The following is a 26,649-nucleotide window of genomic DNA, read 5'->3' as shown; positions in this document are numbered from 1 at the left end:
TTTTCTGCTTTTTTCTTTTTCTTTTTATTATTTATTTTTTGATGTTACATTAGCACAAGACCCCAACTCAGAATGAGGCCCTGTTAGTACTAGACACTGTACACAAACATAGTAAGAGACAGGTCCTGCCTTGAAGGACCTTACAGTCTAAATAGACAAGAGAGACAAAAAGGGTGGGAGGGGAAGCTGGGGCATAGAGAGCAAATTGCCTAAAGTCCCCCAGCAGGTCTGTGATAGAGTTGGGAATGGAACACGGCTCTCCCAGCTCCCAGTCCACTGCTCTTTCCACTAGACTATGCTGCCTCTCACTGCCCTTCGCACTGCTTGGTGTATCCTTGTTGCTGGTAACACAGATAATTTTCCTCTCTGTGGCTGTGAAGATCAGTGAGGATTTACAACCACACCCCTACATGGAAAATACAAGGGAGTTGTTGCTGCATCTTCTCAAGGAGATTAGTCCAACCAGCCCACTCCTGTTGGCTGGTACTCTCGCTTCCACAATTTTAATGCTGTCTTAAGGGCAACCCTTCTGGAGGGTTAATATTCAAGGGCATGTGGCTTATTTAGCGAGCATAAAATGTGGATGTACAATGCTTGGCTCAAATGAGGATAAAGCACAGTCTTCCACAGAGCAAACTGTCTCTTACTTGTCCTGTCTGATGGCAGCATTGTATGTGTTTACCTCTAGCACAAAACAGATAAATACAAGTCATAGCTTTGTTCTTTTTCTCTGTATTAGTCTCACTTAGATCACAAATTGCTAGCTAGGTGTTAATGTCACAGCATTAAGTGAAAATAGCTTTAAAAGTCTGTATTCTAGTATTAATTTTCAGTATGCTCTTCGAAGCTGACACTGATTGTTTGCTTGCAAACTAGGGGACCAAACAGGTGATGAGAACATTACCCAGATGCTCAAGAGAGCTCACGACTGCAGGAAGACAGCTGAGAATGCAGCAAAAGCCCTGCTGATGAAATTAGATGGCAGCTGCGGGGGAGCCTATGCGATCACTGGCTGTAGCGTACAGCCCTGGGAGAGCCTGTCATCCAACAGCCACACCAGGTAACTGCAACTCATCGAGCCTATTAATCCCCAGGCCTTTGGTTTCAAACCTAAGTAGATTATGTTGTATTCCATTTATTCAACTATCCACCCTCACGTCAGTCTGCTGTGTTTTTTGTTTTTATTTTTTTAAATCACCACCATGCTTCAGTGAGCCTATTCTCAGACTTTGAGCAAGCTCCATGCAAGAAGGATTTTGTATAGATTTGTTGCAAGCGGGTGATTCTGATCTTTGATCTCGCTCATAAAGGGCAAAACCATAACATTTCTTTTACTTCAGTGATTCTGTTTCTCTCTCTCTTCCCCTCCTTCCCATCTCATTGAAACATGAAGCATGTACTTCTTGTTCACTGCTATTGTATTGAGGGCACCACAGGTTTCCAGGGAACTAGAAACCAAAAAAGTGCTTCCATCAAGGAAGGTTTCCATAAGCTTTTGGAGTGCTCAAGAATTGTTGTTTTTAAATGTCACAGCTATAACCATTTCACTTCTCACAGAAACCGAATAAGTTTCTGCCATCAGTTATAATGATTTTTCATAACAACCCCACTATCCCGAAAAACCTCCCTTTAGCAATTGACACTGTAGACAAATATTGACTGGTGGACAAACTTTTTGCAGGTTAGAGTGGATTTTTCCAGAAGGAAAAATCAGGATATTGAGATTTTTTTTTTAGACCTTTAAAATAATAAAACTTAAATGAACTATTATTTACAAAAATTATGTAGTTCAAATATTTCTGGGGAGCAGCTGCTTCTTCAGTACCTCTCTGTACAACGTATATACTTTGTGTGTGTTTGTACATAAAGACGTTGACTGGAGTTCAGGTTTACAGTGGCAAGAAATTGTCTTATGTTGGAAAAAGACTTAGGAATATAATAGCTGAAATCTCTGGTTGAGACAGCTATTTTCCCATCAATTGAAAAATTCTAGTCTATGTGTTTTCTGTTACACTTTCTAAAATACCTTCTTTCTCTAAAAATACATAAGATTTAGTTATTCTCTGCTGAAACTTTTATCTCACAGGATCGTGTGACCCTCCATTAGATCTGTTAGTGGTTTTGAGGACAAATTTGTTGCATTACAATGCCCTGATTCAACACTGTGTTCCATCACATCACAACCTCGTGTTGTTGCACTGGCCTGAAATAATGTTTGGGTCGCTGCCAACCTAAATTAGAGGAGAGGGGATAGTTTTTTGGTAGTCTGAATGGGTGGCAGACTTCTTGCAATAATAATGGTAACCATCTTATATAAATATAGGTGAACATTTTTCTTGATTAATTTTCAGTTTCTGTCCCTCAGATTCACTTAAAATTGTTTACTCAGTTTCTTAAGCAAATTTCTCCTTTTTTATGTTTTTATACAAAGTTGGTTAGCACCTTATCATTTCCCCCACAATTCCTATTTATTACATTGTGGCTGACAAGCCTAAAAAGCAGCAAAAGACTAAGAAATGTGGTCAAGTTCTGCATCAAACATCAGGGTAAATTTAAATATCTAAAACTAATGGGTCATATTGCTTGAAAAATATGCTGCAGTATCAGAGTTACCCTGTGCAGAGGAGATGGTGTTTGAGTACATACATTCATGTAGCGCAGTGTTAATTACTAGTAAATCAATAGTTTTGATGCCGAAAATATTGACCTGCTTAGGAGTGCAGTATACAAAACTATTTCAGGTCACTTGACCCTGTCTGTCATAGTCAGGGTGCAAAAATACTGGTTGTATACATGTACATTTGTGTGTTTTTTTCCTGGGTATATGACATAGCAACACACAGCTGAGGTTGCTTAAGCATTTATATTCTACAGGGTCATTTTTGATTGTTTATAATATTCTCAAAGTTTTATCTTTTTGTGGATATTTGGTTGCTCAGCCAGGGAAGGATTTTTTTTCCTGAAAGTTTCACTGTAAACAGTTGAACTGATTTCAAGGATGGAAGGGGAGAAAAATGTAGGTTTTTTGCAGTCTTGCTTTGGTATTGGAAACTTGACATTTGCCAGGGATGTATATAGTCCCTAGATGTTTCCCTAGTTTCATTGGTCTGGTGAAAATCAGATTTCATTTGGTTGAGTGATAGAGCTGAAAAAAATCATTCTACATACATGCCCTCTGCTTTTGTGGAGCAATGAAACTAATGATCTCTGTGATCCACTGGCTGTGTGCATGTGTGTGTAAAATTTGTTTTGGTTGACTAGACAATGTCTTAGCATGTACACATGCTTAGAATAGAGTGCAATTTCAGATTTAACAAGTAGAAAATTGTAGAATAAGATCTGTGACGGTGCAGATGAAAAAAATTTATAAATATGTATCTATATATTTTATGTATATATGCACATGTATGTGTGACCTATTAGCTTGAGTCTGTTCCTCTATCATTACATGATAAATTTCTCTGCTATTGAGAACATACCTGATATTGAACTGATACTACAGTTGAATGGTTACACACACAAACAGAGGACAAGAAAGTATGATTGAACAAATGTTCTTCTTAGAGTACTTGCTCATGTCCATTCTATTGTAGGTGTGTGTGCTTGCACATGCACCGGTGCTGGAAGTTTTTGCCTCAGTGGTATCTGTAGGGGACTGGCTCTGGCGCCCTCTGGAGTAGCGCGCGTATGCACCAGTATAAGGAGCGCCGTCAGCTTCCCCCTCCCTCAATTCTTTCTGACCGCCAGTGATGGTGCTGGAACGTTTCCTTGCCTCGGCAAGCTTTCCTATCTCAACTGTGCCTAGCAGCGAATTCATTGTATATAGTTGTTAAAGTTGTATTGTTAATAGTTCCCTTAGTGTTCAGTTAGAATTAATTAGTTAGTCCCGTACAGGACTTAGCCTAGGGACAAGGCATTCTCCGGTCCCCGGGCTTCAAGCCTTGTGACTGCTACAAAAAACCTATGCCAGTCAGTGATCCCCATAGAAGCTGCCTCAAGTGTTTAGGGGATACCTACGTGAGCAACAAGTGTCGCATTTGCAAGAGCTTCAGGCCGCAGACAAAAAGGAGAGGGACATTCATGTCCGAGCACTCCTTACAGAGTTTGCCCTGGCACCAGCTTCGGAGCCGACGAGATTGGACTCTGCTCCAAGCACTGCGGCCTTGGTGTGGAGCACGCTGCCGGCACCTACCTCTGACCGGCGCCGATCCCCATCCCCAGTTTCAGCTAAAAAGCAAAGAAAGGCCGGGAGAGGACGTTCTCCTACATCCTGTAAAGGGGAGGAGAACAAAGACCCACGTGGGGCAGCTCTTCCTCTTCGGACATTGGCCAGGCTCCAATTCCCATTGAGCGGGCAAGCCCACTTTCAGACCCGTCTGCCACCCAGGAAGCAGCAGAGGCACTTGGTACCTGGTGGTGCAGTCCACACCGGAGGCCTTTTAAGCCGCTAAGGACATACTGTCCTTTCTGGTGCTGCCCATGCCGGCCAGTGAGGTGCCCCGTTCGAGGGGTAAACCTGCCCTGTGACCCTTCCAGAGGTCTCCATCAGTGTGGCACTGCTCCCCTGCCAGCGTTCGCCTGAACAGCGCCACCAGCCGGATGCAGGTCGGCTTCCCTGCCAGAGTTCCCAGCATTAGTTCCCGGACTCTAGGCAGCGTTCCTCGAAGTCCTGGCATCAATCGCCGGCAGTCTGGCGCAGACCTGCAGAGGCACGTCACCAGTCCCCAGAGCCCCAGTGCCGGGAGTGCCCGAGTCAGTCTCCCAGTCTTCAGCACCGCTCCGGAGTGTCGAGGTGCTGGTCCCTGGAGCCCTGTCTCCAGATCACTGGTACGGATCACTGCGAGCACATCGATGGTCTCCAAGACATTGATCCTCTTGCTCCAGGTCTCTGGAGTGGCACCGTTCTCAAAGCGTGAGGCATTGATCTCCGCTATATTGTCGCCGATCCGCCAAAGGCCGCCACCGGTCACTGGAGTCGTGGCACCGAGAGCCATCATCCTGGTACAGATCCCCAGTGGAGGTCCGCGGAGAGAGCCAACAGGAATGGGGTAGACAGGAGGCCTCAGTACCATCCTGGTCCCCCAGACAAGTCTCTCCCTCCTCCGGGCTCTGACAGCAAGAAGGAAGTGTATAGAGCCCAAGGAGGAAGATCTGCCTGCAGGCCAAGGTCACCCACTGGGGACATCGGCATTCCCCTCTGGGCCACCAGTGGCTGCATGGCCCCAGGGCCAGTGGCCGGCTCCTTGACAACTATGGAACCCCCCCGGGGGGGTTCCCCATCTGTCAGAGGGGCATCAGTTGGTCTCGGGGGCATCCAAAAGATGGTTGGCGACAGTCTCCCGCCTGCCCCCTGACTCAGATGTGGAGTCAGAGCAAGCTCCCCGGGGACAGCCAGCCTCGGCCATGGGCTGCGGCTCCCCTGGCAGAAGCAGTGGAGTTGACAGAACCACCTATACCTGCCACCTCATCATCTTTGCCCTATGAAGCAACTGCTGGGCTTTCTCACGCGGTCCCCCAGGATGATGCAGGGGCCCACCAGGAGCTTTTGAAGAGGGTGGTGTCGAACTTGTGGCTGGAAGCCGAGAAGCTGGCGGAGCCCTTAGACTCCCTGTTCAATGTATTAAATGCAGCAGCCCCCTCCAAGGTGGCACTGCCAGTCCACGAGGGAGTGGTGAAACTAATCAAGGCTCTGTGGCAGACACCCTCCTCCCTTCCCCTCATCTGCAAGCAGGTGGAAAGAAAATACGTCCCCGCTAAGGGTTTTGAATATCTACATACCCACCCCGCCCCAAGCTCACTGGTTGTGTCGGCAGCCAATGAGAGCGATAGATAGGGCCAACCGGGATCAATGCTTATGAATAAGGAGGCAAAGAGGCTTAATCTCTTTGGTAGAAAAATGTATTCTATGTCCAGCCTCCAGCTGAGAGTGGCCAACGATCAGGCCTTGCTTGGCCGCTATGATTTTAATATTTGGCAGTCCATGGCCAAGTTTGTGGACTCGCTGCCAGAAGAGCCCAGGAAGGAATTCCTGGCGACCCTCAGTGAGGGCATGGCTGTGGCCAGGGCAGCCCTTTAAGCGGCCTCAGATGTGGCAGGTTCAGTGGCCTGGACCATGACTTTGGCTCTTTCTCTAAGGCGTTGCTGTTGTCGGGGCTGTCGGTTGAGGTTCAGCAGTCCATCCAGGACCTCCCATTCGATGGCCTGGCGCTGTTCCCGGAACAGACAGTAAATTACACGGCCTAAAAGACTCTTGCTTTCTCTGGATCTTTACATGCCAGGGCCTGTGAGGAAATGGTTTAAGCCACAACAGTCCCACAGATTTCGGACCAAACCTCGATCAGAGCCCTTCCACAAGAAGAGCAAGAGCTATAAGCTCTGGCAGGGGCCATCAGCCGGCCCTCTCAGCCCACTCGAGCTCTATCCACAACCAACTGGGTAATAAGCAGGCATTTTGATGGGCACTCGAGGGTGACATTCCAGACTATGTTCTGGATCCAGCCCACCTGCTCTTTTCCAACAGTTTGTCCCCCTTCCTCCCTGCCTGGGCTACAATAACATCAGACCAGTGGGTCCTCAGCATGGTAGGAGGGGGATATACTGTCCAGTTTATTTCTCTCCTTCTCCTCCCCCTCTCCCTCCCTGTCCCTCTTCAGGAGGTGCAGGGCCTTCTGCGGGTGGGAGCAGTGGAAGAAGTCCCTCTGCACTTGAGGGGGAAAGGGGAAAGGGACTTTATTCCTTTACTCCTGCTATTTTTTTCATCTGAAAGGCCAAGGGGGGGGGGGGGAGTCTATGCCCCATCCTCGACCTGCAGAGCCTCAACAAGTATCTCAAGAAGTTGAAGTTCCGCTTAGTCTCCCTGGCCTCCATCATTCCTTCCCTGGATCTGGGACACTGGTACGCCGCCCTCAACCTGAAAGACACTTACTTTCACATATCGATATTTCACGGACACCGAGAGTTCCTACATTTCATTGTTGGGACTACCAATTCGCAGTTCTCCTTTTTGGCCTAGCAATGGTGTTTACAAAGTACATGTCAGTGGTGGCGGCCTACCTCAGACATCAGGGTATCCAGATATACCCATACCTCGACAAATGGCTCATCAAGGGCTGTTCCAGGTTTAGGGCAATGTCAGATCTGATTCCCAGTGTCGCTGCCCATCCGCTCACCACTGCATGGGTCTGTCTCAGACTATTGGGCACATGGCAGCATCATGCATGTATGTTGTCTGACATGTGAGACTCAGGCTGCGTCCCCTCTAGAAAAGGCTGGCGTCAGCCTACCTCCCGGCCAGACATCACCTAGACAAGGTCATCATGATCCGCAGTGGGTACTTACCTCCCTGCAGTTGTGGTCTGACCCGATTCTAGTGTTGGAAGCTGTGCCGTTTGCGAGCCTGCAACCTACGGTCTCCCTGATTTCAGATGCATCTGACCTTGGTTGGGGAACACACCTCAATACACCGCAGACTCAGGGGTTATGGTCTCAAGAAGAGTTTGCGTTACATATAAACGCCAGGGAGCTCAGAGCCATCTGTCTGACTTGTGGTATCTTCCTTCCCCAACTGTCCAGTCACGTGGTGCAGGTGTTGATGAACAACAGCCTTCGTGTTCTATGTCAACAGATAGGGGGAGCTCGTTCCTTGCGTGGGTGCCAGGAGGCCCTCTGTCTGTGGGACTTCTGCATTCAGCATACAATCCATCTGGAAGCCTCGTACTTCCCCAGGCAGATCGTCTCAGCAGGTCCTTCTCTCACCACGAGTGGTCCCACCACTTGGAGGTCGTCAGAATCCTCTTCCAGAAGTGGGGAGCTCCCGAGTGGACCTGTTCACCACCAGACAGAACAGAAAGTGTCATCAATTCTGCTCTCTGCAAGGCCTCAGCAGAGGCTCATTTTCCGATGCCTTTCTCCTGTGGTGGTCAGGAGACCTGATGTACACCTTCCCACCAATTCTGCTCATCAGCAAAGTCCTCTTAAAAAATCAAGAGGGACAAAGCACGGGTCATTATGATCGCCCTGGCCTGGCTTCGCCAGTATAGGTTCGGCATGCTCCTGGATATGGCCGTGGCCACTGCCCAGGCATGGTATGGTGATGCCACCTATACTTCTGTGCTGCTGATGGCGGGCGATGCCTTCATAGCTGGGCGCCCAGCCAACAGCTGCTGCTCTCCAGTTGCCCAGCTCTGGAGGCAGCATAGAAGTAAGGGTGGCAATACTGAGACCCCCCAGCAACTCCCTTTTGGGTCAGGATCCCCAATTTGAGAAATGCTGGTCTTCCCCCTGAAATCTGTATAGTATAGGGTAAAGGCACACAAAAGACGAGATTTCACCAGGGGAGACCAGATTTCATGGTCCATGACGCACTTTTCATGGCCGTGAATTTGGTAGGGCCCTAAACATGAGCAATCACTCGAAGAAGAAAAAATGGTTACTAACCTTTCGTAATCCTTGTTCTTTGAGATGTGTTGCTCATGTCCATTCCATGACCTGCTCTCCTTCGCCTCAGACAGAGTTCCAGCAAGAAGGAACTGAGGGAGAGGGGAGCCTGCGTCACCCCTTATACCAGCGCAAAAGCGCACCACTCCAGAGGGCACCAGAGCCAGTCCCCTATGGATACCACTGAGGGGAAAACTTCCGGCACCGGTGCATGTGGCGAGCACACACATCTACAATGGAATGGACATGAGCAACACATCTTGAAGAACAACAGTTACGAAAGGTAACCGTCTTTTGTAGCTGAGATGTCATATACATTCAATGTAGGTGGACTTTATTCCTTGTGATTTCCTTACAAAGAAGGTAACTAAATATTATCCCCTTTTTATAGACAGAGAATCTGAGATAAACAGAAGTTACTGTCAGTGGCCCAAGGGCAGCAAGTCAGGAGCAGTCAGACGAGGGCTTAGAAAACTCAGGACATTTTGACTCCATATTCCACCACACCACTCTGCATTTCCTTTTTTAAATCCACATATAAATACTTTTGAAATTTCAAGAGGGCACATGCAACATTTTCTCAGCTAAGAACAAAATCTCCTCTTTTTCCCATTGTTTTCATCCAGAGGACAAAGGCAGTTAGATGATGTAACTCAGACTTCTCCATAATGTGGCCCACATCTCAATAGAGAGAGATTCTCATGAGCACCCCCTGCTGTTCACAATCATATAACATCCTTGTGGCAACTACAATGTTTGCTTAGACAGTGATGTTAGTAAAATAGGTATGTATTTGTAACTGTCTTTAATTCAGTATGCATTTTGTCCTTTGTGAAGAAAACAGACATTCACTCTCCTTTTGGTCTTCATTTCATTACATGCATACCTGTCCATTCTCATCCTCTCTCTTTCCTGCTGCCTCTCTGCATATGCTTCTGTGCTCCCTTTTTCATCTCACCTTGCACATGCTACCTGCTCCTCCTCTTCACTTGTACATACCTCCCTGCCACTTGGCTCCCTTCTTTTGTCTTCATCCTTCCGTGCTACCCTGGACTTGCTGTCCTTCTGTACTCTATGGTTCTTTCATGCTGGAGGCTGGCAGCAGCCCTGGCCCCACCCACTGGTGGTTGCAATCACTGAAGGTGGATTCCGTCTCCTCTCAGTTGTGACAGTAACCCCTAGCAGAGGCAGCAAGTCTGACTTCTTATTTCCAGCTGCTTCTGTTGGCTTTTTCTTTGTCATGGAAGAACCTGAGGGCCTGTAGAAGCAGGTGGAAACAAGGAGGGGGAGCCAGTTCCATAAGACCAGCAAGTGCTCTGTGGACCAGAGTTTGGAAACAGTTCATATTAATGGACAAATTCCTCACTTGATTGCACTTAGCCTCTGAAATGAAAACATTTTAATATTATATGTGACTACAAGATAATCTTAATACCCAAGCCTGATATTTGCAAAGAAAAGTAGTATTAATGAAGATCCTCTAACTCAAACTGCCAGGCACGTTTTTTTCTTTAAAACTTTGTAAAGGAGGAGGGTTAAAACCCCCTCTTTTTGGCTAAGACTTTGTGATAAAGTGAATAATTCTCACTGCAGTTTGAAACCCCACAAAACGGGTTTATAATGGAAGTGCTGACCCAGCCTTAACTTTGGCATCACGAATGAGGTGCTGAATGTCAAATCACTGAACATATTACCGAGAACACAAGCACAGGCAACTGCTGGTGACAAGGGGGGTCAAAGATTGTAAAAGGGAGCATCTGAGATGAAATGAAAAACCAGCATAGAGGTTGTTACCAGCGAAGTGAATAAAATAATAGCTAGCATCTCAATTTATTTGGTTGGCAGCAACCCAACTATATTACCAATTCATTTTTGAAAATAAAAATAGCTTTATGGAAGTCGTAATTGTTTTAATGGACAGAGGAGCATTCATTTCCAAGAAGATCCAACTGATTGCACCTGTAAAAAGAATGAAATGAGAGAGAGAGATGGAGATTGCTGCTGTTACAATGACTAAGGATGCTGTTTTGTATTCATTGCACTACTAGTAACCCCAACCTTCCATCAAGATGCAAGAAGGACAGTCTGTCCCATCACATGCAAAGGAAATACATTTCTACAACATATTTTACCACTACCCATCTGAACTTACCCAAACCTAGGGCTAAATCCTCCTCTCAGAACCACCTCATGGATTTCGGATAAGTAGGTGAAATAAAGGATTATGTTGGCTGAAATGTGGAAATGTCGATATGGAAACATGTTAATGCTTCCAAATCCCGAAGCATGTGGTATGCTCTCAGTACCAGACTTCATCATTGGAGCAAATAGGTTTCCAAAGAAGGGAGGTAGTTTTGCCAAAATATTGAGATTATAGCCCAATATACTGTTAATTCAAATTCTACTGGTCTGAGTGAAGGCCAGTTTATCTGAAAGGTTATCCCTGCCTTCCGGTTGTGTGCTTTCTCTGATATGGAGCCACTCTGACCTGGAAGATGGGTGGACAGATGTACGTGACCTAACAAATATTCCTTAAAGTAAAAGTTCAAATGCAGACATTACCATTCAAGAGTGTTACATGGATTTGGGACATTCCACATTATTTTAATTCTATAAAGCCTTAACCCACAGTTATTATGGATAGAAATTCATACTGTATCCTTTTCACCCAGACAGGGTTTCTTGAATGAAAAGAAAGGATGTACTCAACAGCATCAGTAAACAGAGAAATATTTTATATATGCAGTGTGTGTGTTTGTATATTTGCACATGTAATATGTGTGTGTGTGTTTGTACACGTGTGTGGAGATGTACATGTACACCTCTTAATATTACACCACGCTATCTAGTATGCTCTGTATAAAAAATACATATACAAATTAATTGGGTATCATTTAGGAATCTTGCAGATGTTAGTGATGAACCGAGTGGGTAGAATGTTTCTTTCAGCTCTTTATGAACACCGGGGGGGGGGGGGGAGGGGATGTGCAGAAGGAAATCATTTTCCCAAAAGGTCTGATGGAGCTGTATAATTTTTTCCCCTACCTGCATGTTAGAGAAATGAGAGAGACATCATGTATCTGTTTTTGGTTTTTTTCTGGTTGTGACATGCTGCCTATTCAGTTCATCCCCTAACCTCATTCGTGTTACCCTGATTGCCATCGGAAAGCATAGCAGTCTGCCAAATTCAGCACTACACAGTATCCAGCGGGGGAGGTTCCCCCACATATGCAGCAGGGCTGGCCTGAGGATTGGGGAGAGCCATCAAAGTGAGTTTTGAAGGAGCCCCATGTGGCATCACAACCCAGGATCACATATGCATCATGGCATTGTTTTAGTGCTTAGTCATGCAGCCTTGCAGACTGAATTTCTTCTCCACAATTTAAGAAATGGGGGTAGGGATTGGGGGGCTGTCTCTGCCTCTTGAGTAGGGGAATAGGTTATGTACCCCTTTCCTCTGCTGGCCATATTGCCTCCTCTCTTCTCTCACGCTGGGTGGGGGGATTCTGGCACCAATTTTATAGGGACAGTCCTGATATTTGGGGCTTTTTCTTATATAGGCTTCTATTACCCCCCCCCCCCACACACACACACCCTCTGTTCCAATTTTTCACACTTGCTTTCTGGTCACCCTAGTTAGGGGACAAGGGGCAGTTCTCCTTTTCTTCTGTCCTCTTTGTACTGGCTGCCTGTAATTGAGACAGCTCCTCTATTAATTCCTCACCTTGTAACCAGAGGCCTCACTAGCACTTCAGCAGAGGAGCCAGCTCAGCTGCAGGCAGGCAGCCAGCCAGGACTGAGCTAAAGACAGCTCTAGCATCATTGGCAGCAACCCAAGTTGCCGTTGCCTTCCACAGCTGTGGATTGGTCTCCAAAAAATGGAGACCTGTAGCTGTGGACCTGAAAGGTCAGTCCTATGCAGCTGTGGCTGGTACTGTGAATACCTGGGGAGCTTTAGGAATCATCCTCATAGCAGATATACAGGCCAGTGCTCAGTTTTCATTCTGAGAGCTGTCTTTCCAGCAAAGAGGACAAGGAGCATATTTTCTCTATAAACGAAAGCTAAGGTTAACATTAACTAAAACTCTTAGGATGTGCAGGCTGTGTGGACCCTAAATACTGTCCCTGAGTATTAGTCTCTGTGTGTAGTCCAGGAAGGCTGAATAACTTTTTATTTTGGAACCCAAAGAGATCTACAACACCACTTGAATATAGAATTGAATAGTAATTTGTTGTATTGCCTGATTTTTTACATCATATCTACCTCACGAGGGCCTAGTGAGGCTAATTAAATAAGGTTTATAAAGAGCTTTGAGATCCTCTGATGAAAAGCAAAGTATTATGGAGAACTCATTAAAACCTGAGTGTATTTTTACCCAATATAGGCTAGCTGGGTTCTGATTTACTGCAGATGGGAATTAGTGGGGAAAAAAGTGGTTTTCACTTCTAGTAAACACGGCGCCTGTTATCCCTAAGAGAGAGAAGAAATCATTTGAAATTAGCAGAAAGCTGTAGTAAAGCCATGTAATGTGATATTTCATGGGGGGGGGGGAGGAGACTTAAGGAAGCCTTTGTAGCCCTGCCAATTCTCTGTTTCCTCTCAGGCTGCCCTGGGCTTGGAATTCTCTGAAAGATCCACTGGCAATTATCTGATGCAACTTAAAATCAACACTGCTTGAGCACAAGCACAATTGAGAGGAAGGAGAAAAAACCAACCTGTTTTTCCCCCCTCTTCTTTCAGCAGTGCATAAGTGTGTAAGCAAAGTGTATTTCCATTACACATTAGCCTGGCTCCAGCAGGAGTCCACAGGGTGGGGTTTTTTCCTCCTCAAAAAAATGCTGAAAAATAATGCAACCCAATACAGAATGTGATTTATTCCCCTGCTGATAACTGAGATCATCCAGCATTCCAGACAGGCACAGTTAATGGATGACTTAACCCTCACCCAGCAGCTGATTACAGGTCCTCAGGAGACAGCAGGCAGCTTTGTCTGTGTAGGGTTGTAGAAAATGCAGTGCTGTTTCTTTTCCTTTTAGTGTTATTGCAAGTATATTCAGCAGTGGAATGTTAAGGAACTAAAGCAGCATTGCAATTAACCTCCATAAATCTCTTCTCCCTAGAACACTGGAATGCACATAGATAGAGATGGGGCACTGAGGCGCCTCGTGCTTATCTAGAAATTGTTTTCCCTTTGTAAAAGCTCTTCATTATGTGACATGTATGGAGCAAGCTAAAATTGTCTGGCAGTTTTTCTTTTGAAACTACCTTTGGAAAAGGAATGCGACAATAAAGTCAGATGATGGTGTTCTGTTAGAAGTCCTGTAAAACATGACTTAGATACCTCCAAGTTGAGGGATTTGGATGTCTTGTGGAAGTTAGCTCTGGGGTAGCTGGTCACTGTTTCAAATCCAGCCCCAGGTTTATAGTGATTGAAAGACAGTGCCATGACAGCAGCTGGACTTTCTGAAGCAATCTCAGGCTGTTTCTTACAGGTGACCATCAAAATCAGCAGACGGGGCATGGAATCTGAACTAACTTTTCCAAGAGATATTGTTATTCCCATTCAAGGCATGAGGCAGCATGCAGAAGTTTTCTGCGCTGCTGCTTGTGCTGTATCAGCTCTGTAGATAAAGGATTTTAGTTCATGTTGCTCTCAGCATGGCATATTTAACAAGCACTTAATTGTTTATTAAAAAAAAGTTTTGTGTCAAAAGTAGTTATGCCAGCAAAACTAATGATCTGTCTTTGCAGTGAAGAAATAATTGACTCAGTATTGTAACATTTTTTATTCTGTTTGAAGAACTATATATTTTTTCTTTTCTGTATTTTAAAGTTGCAGAGTTTTGTGTGTGTGTGTGTTTCTTTTGCATATTGCAACACTTGGTCCAGGCTAAATTGAAAAATGGGATGTTTGATATGTGCTCCCAAGTTAATATTTTCTATAGTACTACAGTAGTTCTATAACAATATTAATACACACTGGATCCTGCTGGCCATTCTTGCCTTCCTTCAATTGCTCCTTATATTCGAAAGGATGGCATGCTGTTCAGCCATGTCACCAGAGGGACAAAAACACACCAGCACACCGTGCTCTCAAGCTCTCCATCAACATGCAAGGGGGTGCATGACCCAACCCTGCCTGGCACCCCCTGCAAAGCCATTCATGGATTCATAGGATTGAGCCAGATGTGGTAACTCGATTATAACGATGCCATCAACCATGGTTAAGGCTAAGATTATGTCATGGATTCCGTGACTTCCAGAGACCTCTGTGACATTTTGTGCTTCAGACCCAGGGCAGGAGGGCTGGAGCTGTCAGCTGGCGGGGGTCCTGGAACTCGGAGTTGCCACAGGCTTCAGGGGGGACCCAAGAGCTGTCAGCCACCGCAGCAGTGGGTGCTGGACCCCCTCCTAGCCTCCCACAGCAGGGCTTGGGCTCTCATCCCTCCATCAGCCCCCTTTTGTCATGGTTATTTTTAGTAAAAGTCACGTACAGGTCATGGGCAATAAACAAAAATTCATGGAAGCCCGTTTTTTTTTAAGGGGGGGGGGTTTCGGTTTTTTTTTTTTTATTGCCCATGACCTGGCTGTGACTTTTACTAAAAATAACCATGACAAAATCTTAACCTTAATCATGGTCATTCAGGCTGGCACAACGGTCCTCAGTAGACTGTGCACGTTTGATGATGATGATCCTGATAAAATTATACTCTGTGGCAACTGCGAGTGTAAATATGCTTGGGTGAATCATGTGTGTGGTGTTAATTAAACAAATTTCAAATGGGGGCTGGGGGCAGGTGGACGGGGGGAGAGCCTAGAGACCTGAATCCTTCTCCCAATGAGTAATGCTGTTTTTGGTCTTCCAAGCACTACCAGCTCAACTGCAAGTAGCTGTGATACGGAGTTCACAAAGGAGGATGAGCAGAGGTTGAAGGATTACATCCAGCAGCTGAAGAATGACAGGGCAGCAGTCAAGCTGACCATGTTGGAGCTGGAGAGCATCCATATTGATCCCCTTAGTTATGATGTCAAACCTCGTGGAGACAGCCAGAGGCTAGATCTGGAAAATGCAGTATTGATGCAGGAACTCATGGCAATGAAGGTATTTTATAACCTGCTGTCTTTGCCCCTGATTGCTTCATGGTATTAGAGAGAGGTAACTAACAGTGATGCTCAGGACCACTATGAGACCTGAACATCCCAAAGGACATTGTGACAATAGCAAGAGTGTGCACAATTTACCCCTCTCTATCTGGTTATTGCATAACCTAACCCTGTCACATGCCCTGTGCTATATCTGAAAGGTTGTAGCATACCCACAGCCCTGTATCCTGTGCAGTCCATTAGACCTAAACTATTCAATAGGGACCCTAATATTACACAACATTGTAACCCCATTGCTTGCCCCCACCACATCCAATGCAACCAGTATAGTGTCCTTTGTGCTTGTTTATTTTTATATTAAATTGTTGTTGTGATGGGTTGGATCACAGAACCCCCCTTGGGAGCTGCCACCCGATGTACCAAGACTACTACTTCCCCTGCTTTCCCTGCCAGCTCGGGACCCCAGCACCCTGTCTTGCTGAGCCAGACACGCCCGTCTGCTCCAACACAGACCCAGGGTCTGAATTACTTGCCCCAAAGCTGCAGGCTTGACTGAAAGCAGCTAACAGAAGTGTTCCGGTCTTTAACACTCAGATGCCCAACTCCCAATAGGGTCTAAACCCAAATAAATCTGTTTTACCCTGTATAAAGCTTATACAAGGTAAACTCATAAATTGTTCGCCCACTGTAACACTGATAGAGAGATATGCACAGCTGTTTGCCTCCCCAGGTATTAACACATACTTTTAATAAATAAAAAGTGATTTTATTAAATACAGAAAGTAGGATTTAAGTGGTTCCAAGTAGTAACATGGAGCCTTTGACATACTCACTAACCTCACTGTAAGGGCATAGCATGCCTAGTCCCTTTTCTCTCTGAAAGAGTGTTTGGTAGAATCACAGACCTGTAATGTTGATCATGACACTTGGGGTGGCATCTAGCTGGGTTGGAGGTCACATTCCACGAGCCCAGGTAGTGAGAGAGGGCATTAGCAATGACCAAGTCTGTGTGCGTTAAGCAAGGACTTCAATCCATGGTTCTAAACTTATGACACAGCAATCAAGAAGCCATGTGCTTGCTATAGGGAGCTATGACAGCAGAGGTGCTCGAGGGAGACCAAAAGCATGAGACAGCACTGCTAGTGTAATGTTTCATTACCTCACTCACAAGCTTGTGCGTGTCCCACTCGGAGAAAACACTCGAAGCTTTGTGTACTGAGGCAGAACAAAGCCACCTCCGTTTCATATTGCCTCAGAAAAGAAGGAGGACTTGTTAAGTTATTATCCGTAAGGCACTTAAGTGGTCACCAGTTCAGAGCAATGTCTTGACACTGTGCTGCAACACAGAGTCGGTGTGGGAGTAGAAGATATAGGAGCATGGAGATTTTCAGTGGTGGGGCTAGTTAGGACTAAACTGTGACCTCTGAGGCTTGATCTACGTACATAGTTGTACCGATATAACTAAAATATGATTTTATACCAATTTAGTTAAACTAGTGCAGCATTGTGTGTGGATCTTCTTATATTGGTTTAGCCTGGGCTTGTAACCAGGTTAAACCAATATAACCAGGCTTAAATCATTGTAAGTACGTCCACAATGTTGCAGCAGTTTAACAAAATCATTTTAGATTAAAACAGTGCAACTTCTGTGTGTAGGCAAGTCCTAAACATACATATCAATATACTCAATTCTGCATTTGATTTCCTTCCTCTCTTTCCACTGAGAATAATTTTTGGGGGTAGGGAGGTGAGCTTTCTAGAACATTGAGAGACAACCACTCCTATTTCCTCCTCATTTATCCTCACACTTCTGATGCTCTACTTCACAGCCACCATCTTCCTGATCTAGGAAAATTGATGGGAGGGACTCTCTTTGGAGTCCATGGGCACCACTCCTCAATCAGCAACAGGCATTGATTCACAGATTTTAAAGCCAGAAGGGACCATTATGCTCATCTAGTCTGACCTCCCGCATAACATAGGCCTAAGAACCTCATCCTGTAATTTCTATATCAAGCCCATTATTTCTGTTTGAGCTATAGCGTATTATTTTAGAAAGATATCTAGTCTTAATATAAGGATTTCACATGAGGAAGAATCCACCACATCCCTAGGCAAGTTGTTCCCGTGGTTAATTATTACCCAATTATTTAATAATTGTTAAAAAATTTTACATTATTACAAGTCTGAATTTGTCTAGCATCAGCTTCCAACTATTAGATCTCATTATGCTTTTTTCTGCTAGATTAAAAAGAGCAGAAATCTCTTCCCTGTGTAGGTCGTTATAGACAATGATCAAGTCACCTCTTAACCTTTGCTGGTATAAACTAAATAGATTGAGCTTTTAAAGTCTCTCATTATTAGGCCAGATCTTGAGTCATTCTTGTAACTCTTTTCTGATCCCTTCCTAATTTTCTAACATCCTTTTTGAAGTGTGGACAGCATTTTCCAGTTAATAGTCACACTAATACTTTATACACAGGTAACACGACCTCCCTACTCCTCCTTGATATTGCCCTCTTTAAGTATCTGAGATTTGTGTCCAGATACACAGGGCTCCTAAGTCCTTTTCATTGTCACTGCTTTCCAGGATACAATTCCCCATCCTATAAATGTGACCTACGTTGTTTATTCCTAGATATATGACCTTGCATTTGGCCGTATTAAAACACATTGTTCAAATGATACTAGATGCTCCAGGTCTGCCTGTCATCATTTACCACTCCACTAATTTTTATGTCACCTACAGATTTTAGCAATGATTTTATATTTTCTTCCGGATGATTGATAAAGATATTGAATGGCACTAGGCCAAGAACAGATCCCTGTGGGACCCCACTAGAAACCCTCCTGTTGGGTGATGATTCCCCATTCACAGTGTTACTTTTTGCAATCTGTCAGTTAACCAGTCTGTCAGTTTTTACTCTATTTAATATTGGCTACATTAACAAAAAATTCACTATACTAAATTATCAAAATGTCAAGCAGGACTAAGTCAGATGCCTTACAGAAGTCTAAGTATAATATGTCAGCAAGTTACCTTTATCAACCAAACTTGTGATCTCATAAAAAAATATCAAGTTTGTCTGACAAGATCTGTTTCCATATAACTGTGTTGTTTGGCATTAATTGTGGTATCACTCTTTAATTCTTTACTGATTGCATCCCAATCAGCCTTCCCACAATTTGTCCTGAAATTGATGTTAAGTTAACTGCCTATAATTAGACCAGCACTGCTGAATGATACAAGGCTCTCCTCTATCAGAGCTATGTCCGCTGCGTCCTCTCACAGTCTGAGCACTGAGTTTTTGGGCAGAGAGAGTATTGCCCTTCTCCTCCCTCTACAAGGATGTTAATCTAACTAAATAAGCACTGGAATGTTTTGATATCTTCTTCACTGACCGTGGACTTTCATGGGAAAGTAAGATTCTTTGGATTAATATGACACCCCTTCCAGATTTTGGGGCCTCAGAATATGCTTTCAGATAAAAACTGTGGCCACGTTTCTGGAGTAAGCCATATAGAAAGGAATTGCTGTACTTCTAGATACATTCAGATGGTGTATGAGAGCAGATCTGATTTGTGGGCATGGGGAATGGATACACTGACATTATACCATGCATACAACAAGGGTTTTCTATGAGAAAGTTTGCAGCAATATTGTAACCCATCTGACTAGCAGCAAAATTATCTGTGGGAACAAGCTTTTAAAATTAAGCTTCCTTGTAAAGTATCCATATCTCTCTTCTATGTGTCAGATTCAGAGAGGAGACAAAACTAGTGTAATGTTAACCTTTGTCAGAACCTCTCAACAGTTAGGATAAGTTACACTAACAGACTGTCTTAGATTTTCACACCTGCTTTCAGCATATCACTTGCCCCTTTATCATCACTGCTGAATTTGGTCCTGGGAGTCTGAGTTAGGGTGACCAGATGTCCCAATTTTATAGGGACAGTCCCAATTTTTGGGTCTTTTTCTTATATAGGCTCCTATTACCCCCTACCCCCGTCCTGATTTTTCACACTTGCTGTCTGGTCACCCTAGTGTGAGGGCAAGGTGGTGTGACTAAAAGGAAATATATATTACACCAATTCAGACTTCTCTCTGAGTAGGACCTCTTATGGCTCAAGGGGATAGCTTTTCAAACATTTCCATGGTTATTTTTACTTATGAATATAATACATAATTATATTCAATACCAATAATATATTTACACCAGAAAATTCTCTACTGCTGCCTGTGTCTGTAAATGTTCTTTGTTTAGATAATACATTTGAATCGTATGAGTGATTCCTAAATTAAAAATTCATTGAAAATTAAATTTAAGCCCCATCTTGGCAAGCAGCACAAACATGATTTCATTCACTGTAACACTGTCTCCCTTTTGTGTACAGTTCTGTGAAGTGGTATCTGTGACGGGTTGGATCACAGAAACCCCCTTGGGAGCTGCCACCTGATGTGCCAAGACTACCCCTGCTTCTGTTTTCCCTGCCAGCTCAGAACTCCAGCACCCTGTCTTGCTGAATTAGACACTCCAGTCCACTTCAACACAGACCCAGGGTCTGAATCACTTGTCCCAAAACTGCAAGTTTACCCAAAAACAGCTCACAGGAGTGTGCTTGTCTTTAGCACTCAGATGCCCAACTCCCAATGGGGTCTAAACCCAAATAAATCCGTTTTACCCTGCATAAAGCTTATGCAGGGCAAACTCATAAATTGTTCGCCCTCTATAACACAGATAGAGAGATATGCACAGCTGTTTGCTCCCCCAGGTATTAATACATACTCTGAGTAAATTACTAAATAAAAAGTGATTTTATTAAATACAGACAGTAGGATTTAAGTGGTTCAAAGTAGTAACAGACAGAACAAAGTAAGTCACAAGCAAAATAAAATAAAATGCGCAAATCTATGCCTAATCAAACTAAATACAGATAATCTCACCCTCAGAGATGCTTCAGTAGGTTTTTCTCAGACTGGACACCTTCCAGGCCTGGGCACAATTCTTTCCCCTGGTACAGCTTTTGTTCCAGCTTAGGTGTTATCTAGGGGCTTCTCCATGATGGCTCCTCTCCCTCTCTGTTCTCTTCCACCCCTTTATATATCTTTTGCATAAGGCGGGAATCCTTTGTCCCTCTGGGTTTCCACCCCCCCTCACTGGAAAAGCACCAGGTTAAAGATGGATTCCAGTACAGGTGACATGATCACATGTCACTGCAAGACTTCATTACTCACTTGCCAGCACACACACACACAGGAAGACTCAAAGGTAAATACAGCCATCTGCAGACAATGGGAGTCATCAAGATTCCAAACCATCCTTAATGGCCCACACTTTACATAATTACAATAGGCCCTCAGAGTTATGTTTTATATTTCTAGTTTCAGATACAAGAGTGGTACATTGATACAAATCAGATTATCATACTCAGTAGATTATAAGCTTTGTAATGATACCTTACAAGAGACCTTTTGCATGAAGCATATCCCAGTTACATTATATCACTTATTACCGTATTTTCTCTAAATCTATCCCAGTTACATTATATTGACTTATTATTATATTTTTATAAAACCATGTAGACTGCACAACGTCACAGTATCTTGATGTGATTGTCTGTGTGTCTCCAACAGGAGGAGATGGCAGAGCTTAAGGCACAACTGTACCTGCTAGAGAAAGAGAAGAAAGCACTGGAGTTGAAACTCAGCACTCGAGAGGCCCAAGAACAGGCCTACCTAGTTCACATTGAGCACCTAAAGTCTGAAGTAGAAGAGCAAAAAGAACAGAAAATGAGATCCCTCAGCTCCACCAGTAGTGGCAGCAAAGACAAATTGGGCAAGGTCAGGAATTAATGCAAGTCTCCAGAATCAGAGTAAACATAACTAAAGACATTTCATCTCCCTGTCGTTACCAGTTTTAAGCATGTTAATCATCCCTGCTTTCTCCCTTCCATCTACACACACACACCTTTCTCCATCTTCCAGTTGACATGTATTATATGTAAGGTTAAGATTTCATCATGGTTACTTTTAGTAAACGTCACAGACAGGTCACAGGCAAGAAACAAAAATTCACGGAAGCCCATGACCCATCTGTGACTTTTACTAAAAACAACTGTGACAAAATCGGGGGTTGGGGGGGGCACGGATTCAGCACCCACTGCTGCTGCAGCTCCCGGGTCCCCAAGGCGCCTGTGGTGGCTCGGAGATCCAGAGTCCCCACCACCTGTGGTGGCTGAGAGCGCCAGAGTCCCCACTGCTGCCCACGGTGGCTTGGAATTGTGGAAGCTGCCCACAGCCAGAGCTCTGAGATCCCCCCGCCACCAGCGGCTGAGAGCTCCTGGGCCCCCGCTGGCTGCCAGCTCCAGCCCTACTGCTCCTGGGCTGAAGTGGAAAATGTCATGGAGGTCTATGGAAGTCACAGATTCTGTGACCTCCGTGACATAATCTTACCCTTAATTATATGGCACCTTCCATCCTGGGATCTCAGACACTGCAAAGTTAAGCCCATGTCCCCTGAGCAAAATGCAGTTATAAATTCTGGGAAGATGACAATCGTTCGGCACTAGCATACTAGCTACTATTGCCAACTTTATTGTCATCTGACTGTTGTATCTCCTTGAAAGTCAATAGTGATGGGGTCCGTGCATCCAGAAATAAACTGAGATACATTAGTGCTCATTTCATTAGGAAATGGCTGGAGATTTATTTATAAAACCCCCTCGCAATGCAGGTAGGTACCAATGGTGGGGAGGGGAAATAATTTCCCCTTAAATTAACAAAATCTGTGTATTGCTATCTTTAGGTTTATAATTTTTCTAAGGAAATAGGGACACCCTAGAAATTCTATAATCTCATGCCTATGCTGCTGTATCCCTTTGTTCCTCTGTCCCTGCAAAGCCCCAGCAGCAAAAAAAATTACAGAAGTGTCCCTCTGTATTTTTGACTACACATCATTTGAATTTCTGCTTGCCCACTGTGCTTTTTCCCTTCAAACCCAGTGTCAAAAGTGAAATAAGACACCAGAGAATGTATGCTGTATAGCAGAATTCTGCAAATTATTGATTATTGTGGGATGGTTTGTAAAACATTGGGTGAATATAATGCATTGACCCATCTCTTGGTGCATTGATGTTTCTACATGACTCTTGTGTTGTTTATACTGATTTAATTTTAGCTCAGTTTTAAAAGCAGTTGTAAGTTTAAAAGTGCTCATAGTCCCATCCCCCCCCTTAAGGTGATGAGTAACTCTTAGTAAGGCGATCTTGCTCATTTCTCAGGAATGCACAGATGGGACCACAACACCATTAACCCTCGCTGAGCTGAGACCATACAACGACAGTGAACTGGCTGCAGAACTAACAAATGCACTCAGACGGTAAGCACCCTCTTCCACTTCCTGGAGACATTATTTATTCCACAATCCTAGGGTAAGATTTCATTCTGGGTTGTATCTTTTAATCTGGCACGTTTTATAGGCATCGTCAGAGGTTTGCCCATGAGGAGGAACCAGGACTAAAGTTTTCTAACAGTTCGTTTTCTGCTTGTTGTTCTTTACTTGTTTTTTTAATTTATAAATTGCTCTGTGGTGCTCATCTCCATGGTCCCTAAACTTCTCAGAAATGCGAATGAATTTTAGCCTCACAAAACCTTTGAGAGGTAGGGAAATACTGTTATTCCCATTTTACCCATGAAGAACATGAGGCACGGACAGGTTAAGTGATTCGCTCAAGGTCACCAGGAAATCTATTGTAATGCTGGGATTAGAATCCAGAGCTCCAGCTAAGAAGGTTTGGTCCCAGGTCAGTAGTTGGATGGGAGACCACCGAAGAACCCCTAGGTGTTGCAGGGAGAAGTTTTGTTGATTCAAAAGCAGCATTCACTCTCTGAGTGAGTACCAAACCAGTGCCATGACATGGTGATAAGGTTGCTGTTTTGTGCGAAGTTTTGGCTTTCAGATGAGATACAAAACGGATGTCTTGAAAACTTTTTTCGTTAATAGCCAAACTTTTAAGCTGAAGTCCATATGCAGTTGCATACCTACTATATATTCCCATATGTAATGGTTGCAATTGTGCAGTGTATGTGGTGACTTAAAGTGAAAATAGTTATTTAGATGCCTAAATGTCATTTATATGCACGTTCCGCCAGGCTCCAATTGTAAAGATTTGGCCTTTATCAATCCCATAGAACTTTTTTGCAAGAGACCAACTGCCCAGTTCCTGCTATGGTAATTACATTCTACCTACCTAAAATTACACTAACCGTTTCAGTTTGAAAAATATATTCATCTGCATTTCTGGCCTAAAAGCTGTATATAGTATTGGTGTGGCCTATCAGACAGTTGCTGTGTTTCACTCCAGAGGCAACTTCATTTCAGTGTTTAAGTATGTAATGTACACAGGGATCCCTGAGGATGAAAGACATTATATAAATGTAAGGTCATTACTACTGTAAAATCAATACAGCTAATATTATTTGCTTCCTAGTCTCAAAGTTGCAGTTGCTGAATATTTAGCTTGGCTGGTGCAGTAAACAAAAAATGTTGTGGTTAAAAAATTGTAATTTGTTTGCAAGGGTGTGTTCCGTTGGGTAAAACCTGGCTGGGTAAGTGAGTTGAATAATCATTATCCAAGAGCCTTTTGCCTCAGCCCAATGAAGAACAGTCCTGGCACTGAGAGCTGGGTCAGCATTGTGTGTCTTCTTTCCAGCTGTAGCTTTTGCATTTTATTGCCTTTTGCTCCCGGGTTTCAAGATGGGACCACTGGCCTTAACTAGCAGAGATTGAGTAGAGTCACGAAGTGCGGTTTGCTGACTAAACACAGAAAAACTTCAGTTTATCAAATGCGCCATAAGTCAATTAGCATGGATTTCCAGTTAAGGACCTAGCAAACAGATAGTGAGTGCAGCCAATTGGGTAGGAGGGGAAAGAAAAAATAATCAGATTAAACTGCTCATAAAGTTAGGAGCTTACGCTCTTTGTATAATGGAAATCGGACTGAGTTAGTTACAACTATGTTACATGTGATTGTTGCTGCCAGCTGGGTTCCAGCACGATTTCCATGATCAGTGGGGACAGGAATTTGTACTGAGAACTGTGCCAGCGAACCAGGCCATAGGCTAGTCGCCTTATGTAGTCAGTTGATTTTTAAGAGAGTTCTCAGAGAAAAAGTCCTATCCCCAGAGCTGAGGGAAACTATGCTAAACCCTGATTGGCAACAGCTGTGTTTAAAAAGATCTGTATCATTGTACTTAACTTGGTTTTGATCTCAATGTAGATAGGGCCTTAGAGATCTAAATAAGGTTTATGTAACTGTGAATCCACAAAAGGACCTTTTCACCATTAATGCAACTATAATGATGTTTGTGTGTGCACAACAACACTAACAGCCACTATGAGCTGAGTTTTGACATTGGGGGGTGGGTGGGAGACTGATGCCCTGAGAGCTGGTGTGCAGATTTCTCAGTCCTGCTCCCATTTGCATCTCAGGAGGATGTATAATCAGTGCCTCCTGTGCTCCCTGAGTCCATATCTGTGACATTTGTGAAGACTCCACTCCCTGAATAAGCATTGCTTAAGCAATAAGTGATAGCTTAACCTCTTGCTGCGTCCAGACAGAGTTGGCCCTTGAATTAGCTTCAGAAGTCTACCCAGCTGATCCGGGGTTCCCTAAAATGTCAGTGTAGTGCTCAGATATGAATAAGCACCGTGCATCAGAATGTCAGCGCTCATACAATAAAAAGATGTGCTCTGCTCTTAGGTTTGCCAAGATAACCCTCCAAATGTAAGCTGCAAGTGAACTGAAGAAGTGTTCTCTTCCCGAGTCTGTGAACAACCTAGGAGGAAAGAGCTCTTGAAAGTTATCTCTGGAACCTAATAGTGACATTGCTCAGTGCTACTCGTATTAGCAGAAACATCCAGCCATTGTGCTTATAATCCATGGTTGTTAGACACAATGGTGAATACTGAGGCACTGAGATAGCTGGTTCCTAAGAGGGGAAAAGAAGGTCACATCCCCCAAAAATGCAGTCACCTTCAAACCTGCCCACAAGTGAGAGGGAAAGAGGAGGTGCATTTCTTCCCTGTAGCCAAAAGCCTCAAACACCTTCAGAGTGTTATAGATCCAAACCGCCTCCCACACCTTCCTGGTTGCCAAAAGCACCAACTGTTTCCTATTGGCTGTCAAAACCTACAGCTTCCCCCCTAAATGATCTTTCTTATGCAGTTGCTGCAGAGCATATGGGGGTCTTCTCTATTGAAGTAATGCTAATTATATTTTAAAATAGTGTATTGCTGTGAAAAAGCAGAGGAAGATTGTCTTGTGCAGGAAAAAAATAGACATTGACATAATGATTTGGAAGCATTTATTTTTTCATGGCCTGTAGCTAGTTTTGCAGCAGCATCACTACCAAATGTGCTCAGTGCTGCAGTGATTGCTTAACCTCTTGCTGCGTCCAGACAGTGTTGACCCTTGAATTAACTTCTGAAGGCCTAGGGGTTCCCTAAAGCGTCAGTGTAGTGCTCATAAATGAATGATTTGGGGAGATCCAACAAAAGGATCCTATTCTTACCTCATTGTTTTGGTGCATATTTGTATTTGTACCCATAGGTTCCGACTTCCACTGTTCCTGGTGGGTGCTCGGCCCCGCCCCTCGCCCCGCCCCCATTCCACCTCATCCCCCAAGTCCTTGCCCCTGCCCCGTCTCTTCTCTGCCTCCTCCCCTGAGCGTGCTGTGTCCCCGCTCCTCCCCCCGTCCCTCCTGGAAAGTCCTAAGCTCTGCTAAACAGCTGTTTGGTGGCGGGAAGTGCTGGGAGGTAGGCGGAAGAGCAGGGACGCGGCGTGCAGGGAGCGGGGAGGAGATGGGCATGGGGGAGGAGGGGAGCTTGGCTGCCGGTGGGTGCAGAGCACCCACTAACTTTTCCCTGTGGATGCTCCAGCCCCGGAGCACCCACGGAGTCGGTGCCTATGTTTGTATCAGTTTTACAGGTTCCCTTGTCACAGTTGCTTTGGAACCAACTTGACAGTGTCTCCTGACTGTGTACACTGTGAAACTCCATCTAATGTGCTTTCACTGTAGACCTCTTTCCTCTTCTCTTCTCTAAACA

General features: G+C 44.4%; 1 protein-coding gene across 4 annotated transcripts in view; it reads left to right on the top strand.

Annotated features, from left to right (window-relative positions):
• MCC (MCC regulator of WNT signaling pathway) overlaps window positions 1-26,649 on the top strand; it is a 331,118-nt gene that overhangs the window by 289,629 nt on the left and 14,840 nt on the right. For all 4 annotated transcript variants that reach the window (XM_026649202.2, XM_026649201.2, XM_026649203.2 and 1 more), the window contains 4 exons: window positions 877-1,060; window positions 15,305-15,539; window positions 21,177-21,383; window positions 22,823-22,920. In XM_026649202.2, coding sequence (XP_026504987.1) covers window positions 877-1,060; window positions 15,305-15,539; window positions 21,177-21,383; window positions 22,823-22,920 — 724 coding nt within the window. The remainder of the gene's footprint in view (window positions 1-876; window positions 1,061-15,304; window positions 15,540-21,176; window positions 21,384-22,822; window positions 22,921-26,649) is intronic.

Source organism: Terrapene carolina, unplaced genomic scaffold (genome assembly GCF_002925995.2).
Source record: "Terrapene carolina triunguis isolate 2854851 unplaced genomic scaffold, T_m_triunguis-2.0 Scaffold69, whole genome shotgun sequence".
Classification (NCBI taxonomy): Eukaryota; Metazoa; Chordata; order Testudines; family Emydidae; genus Terrapene; species Terrapene triunguis.
This window is presented reverse-complemented; position numbering and strand designations above follow the sequence as displayed.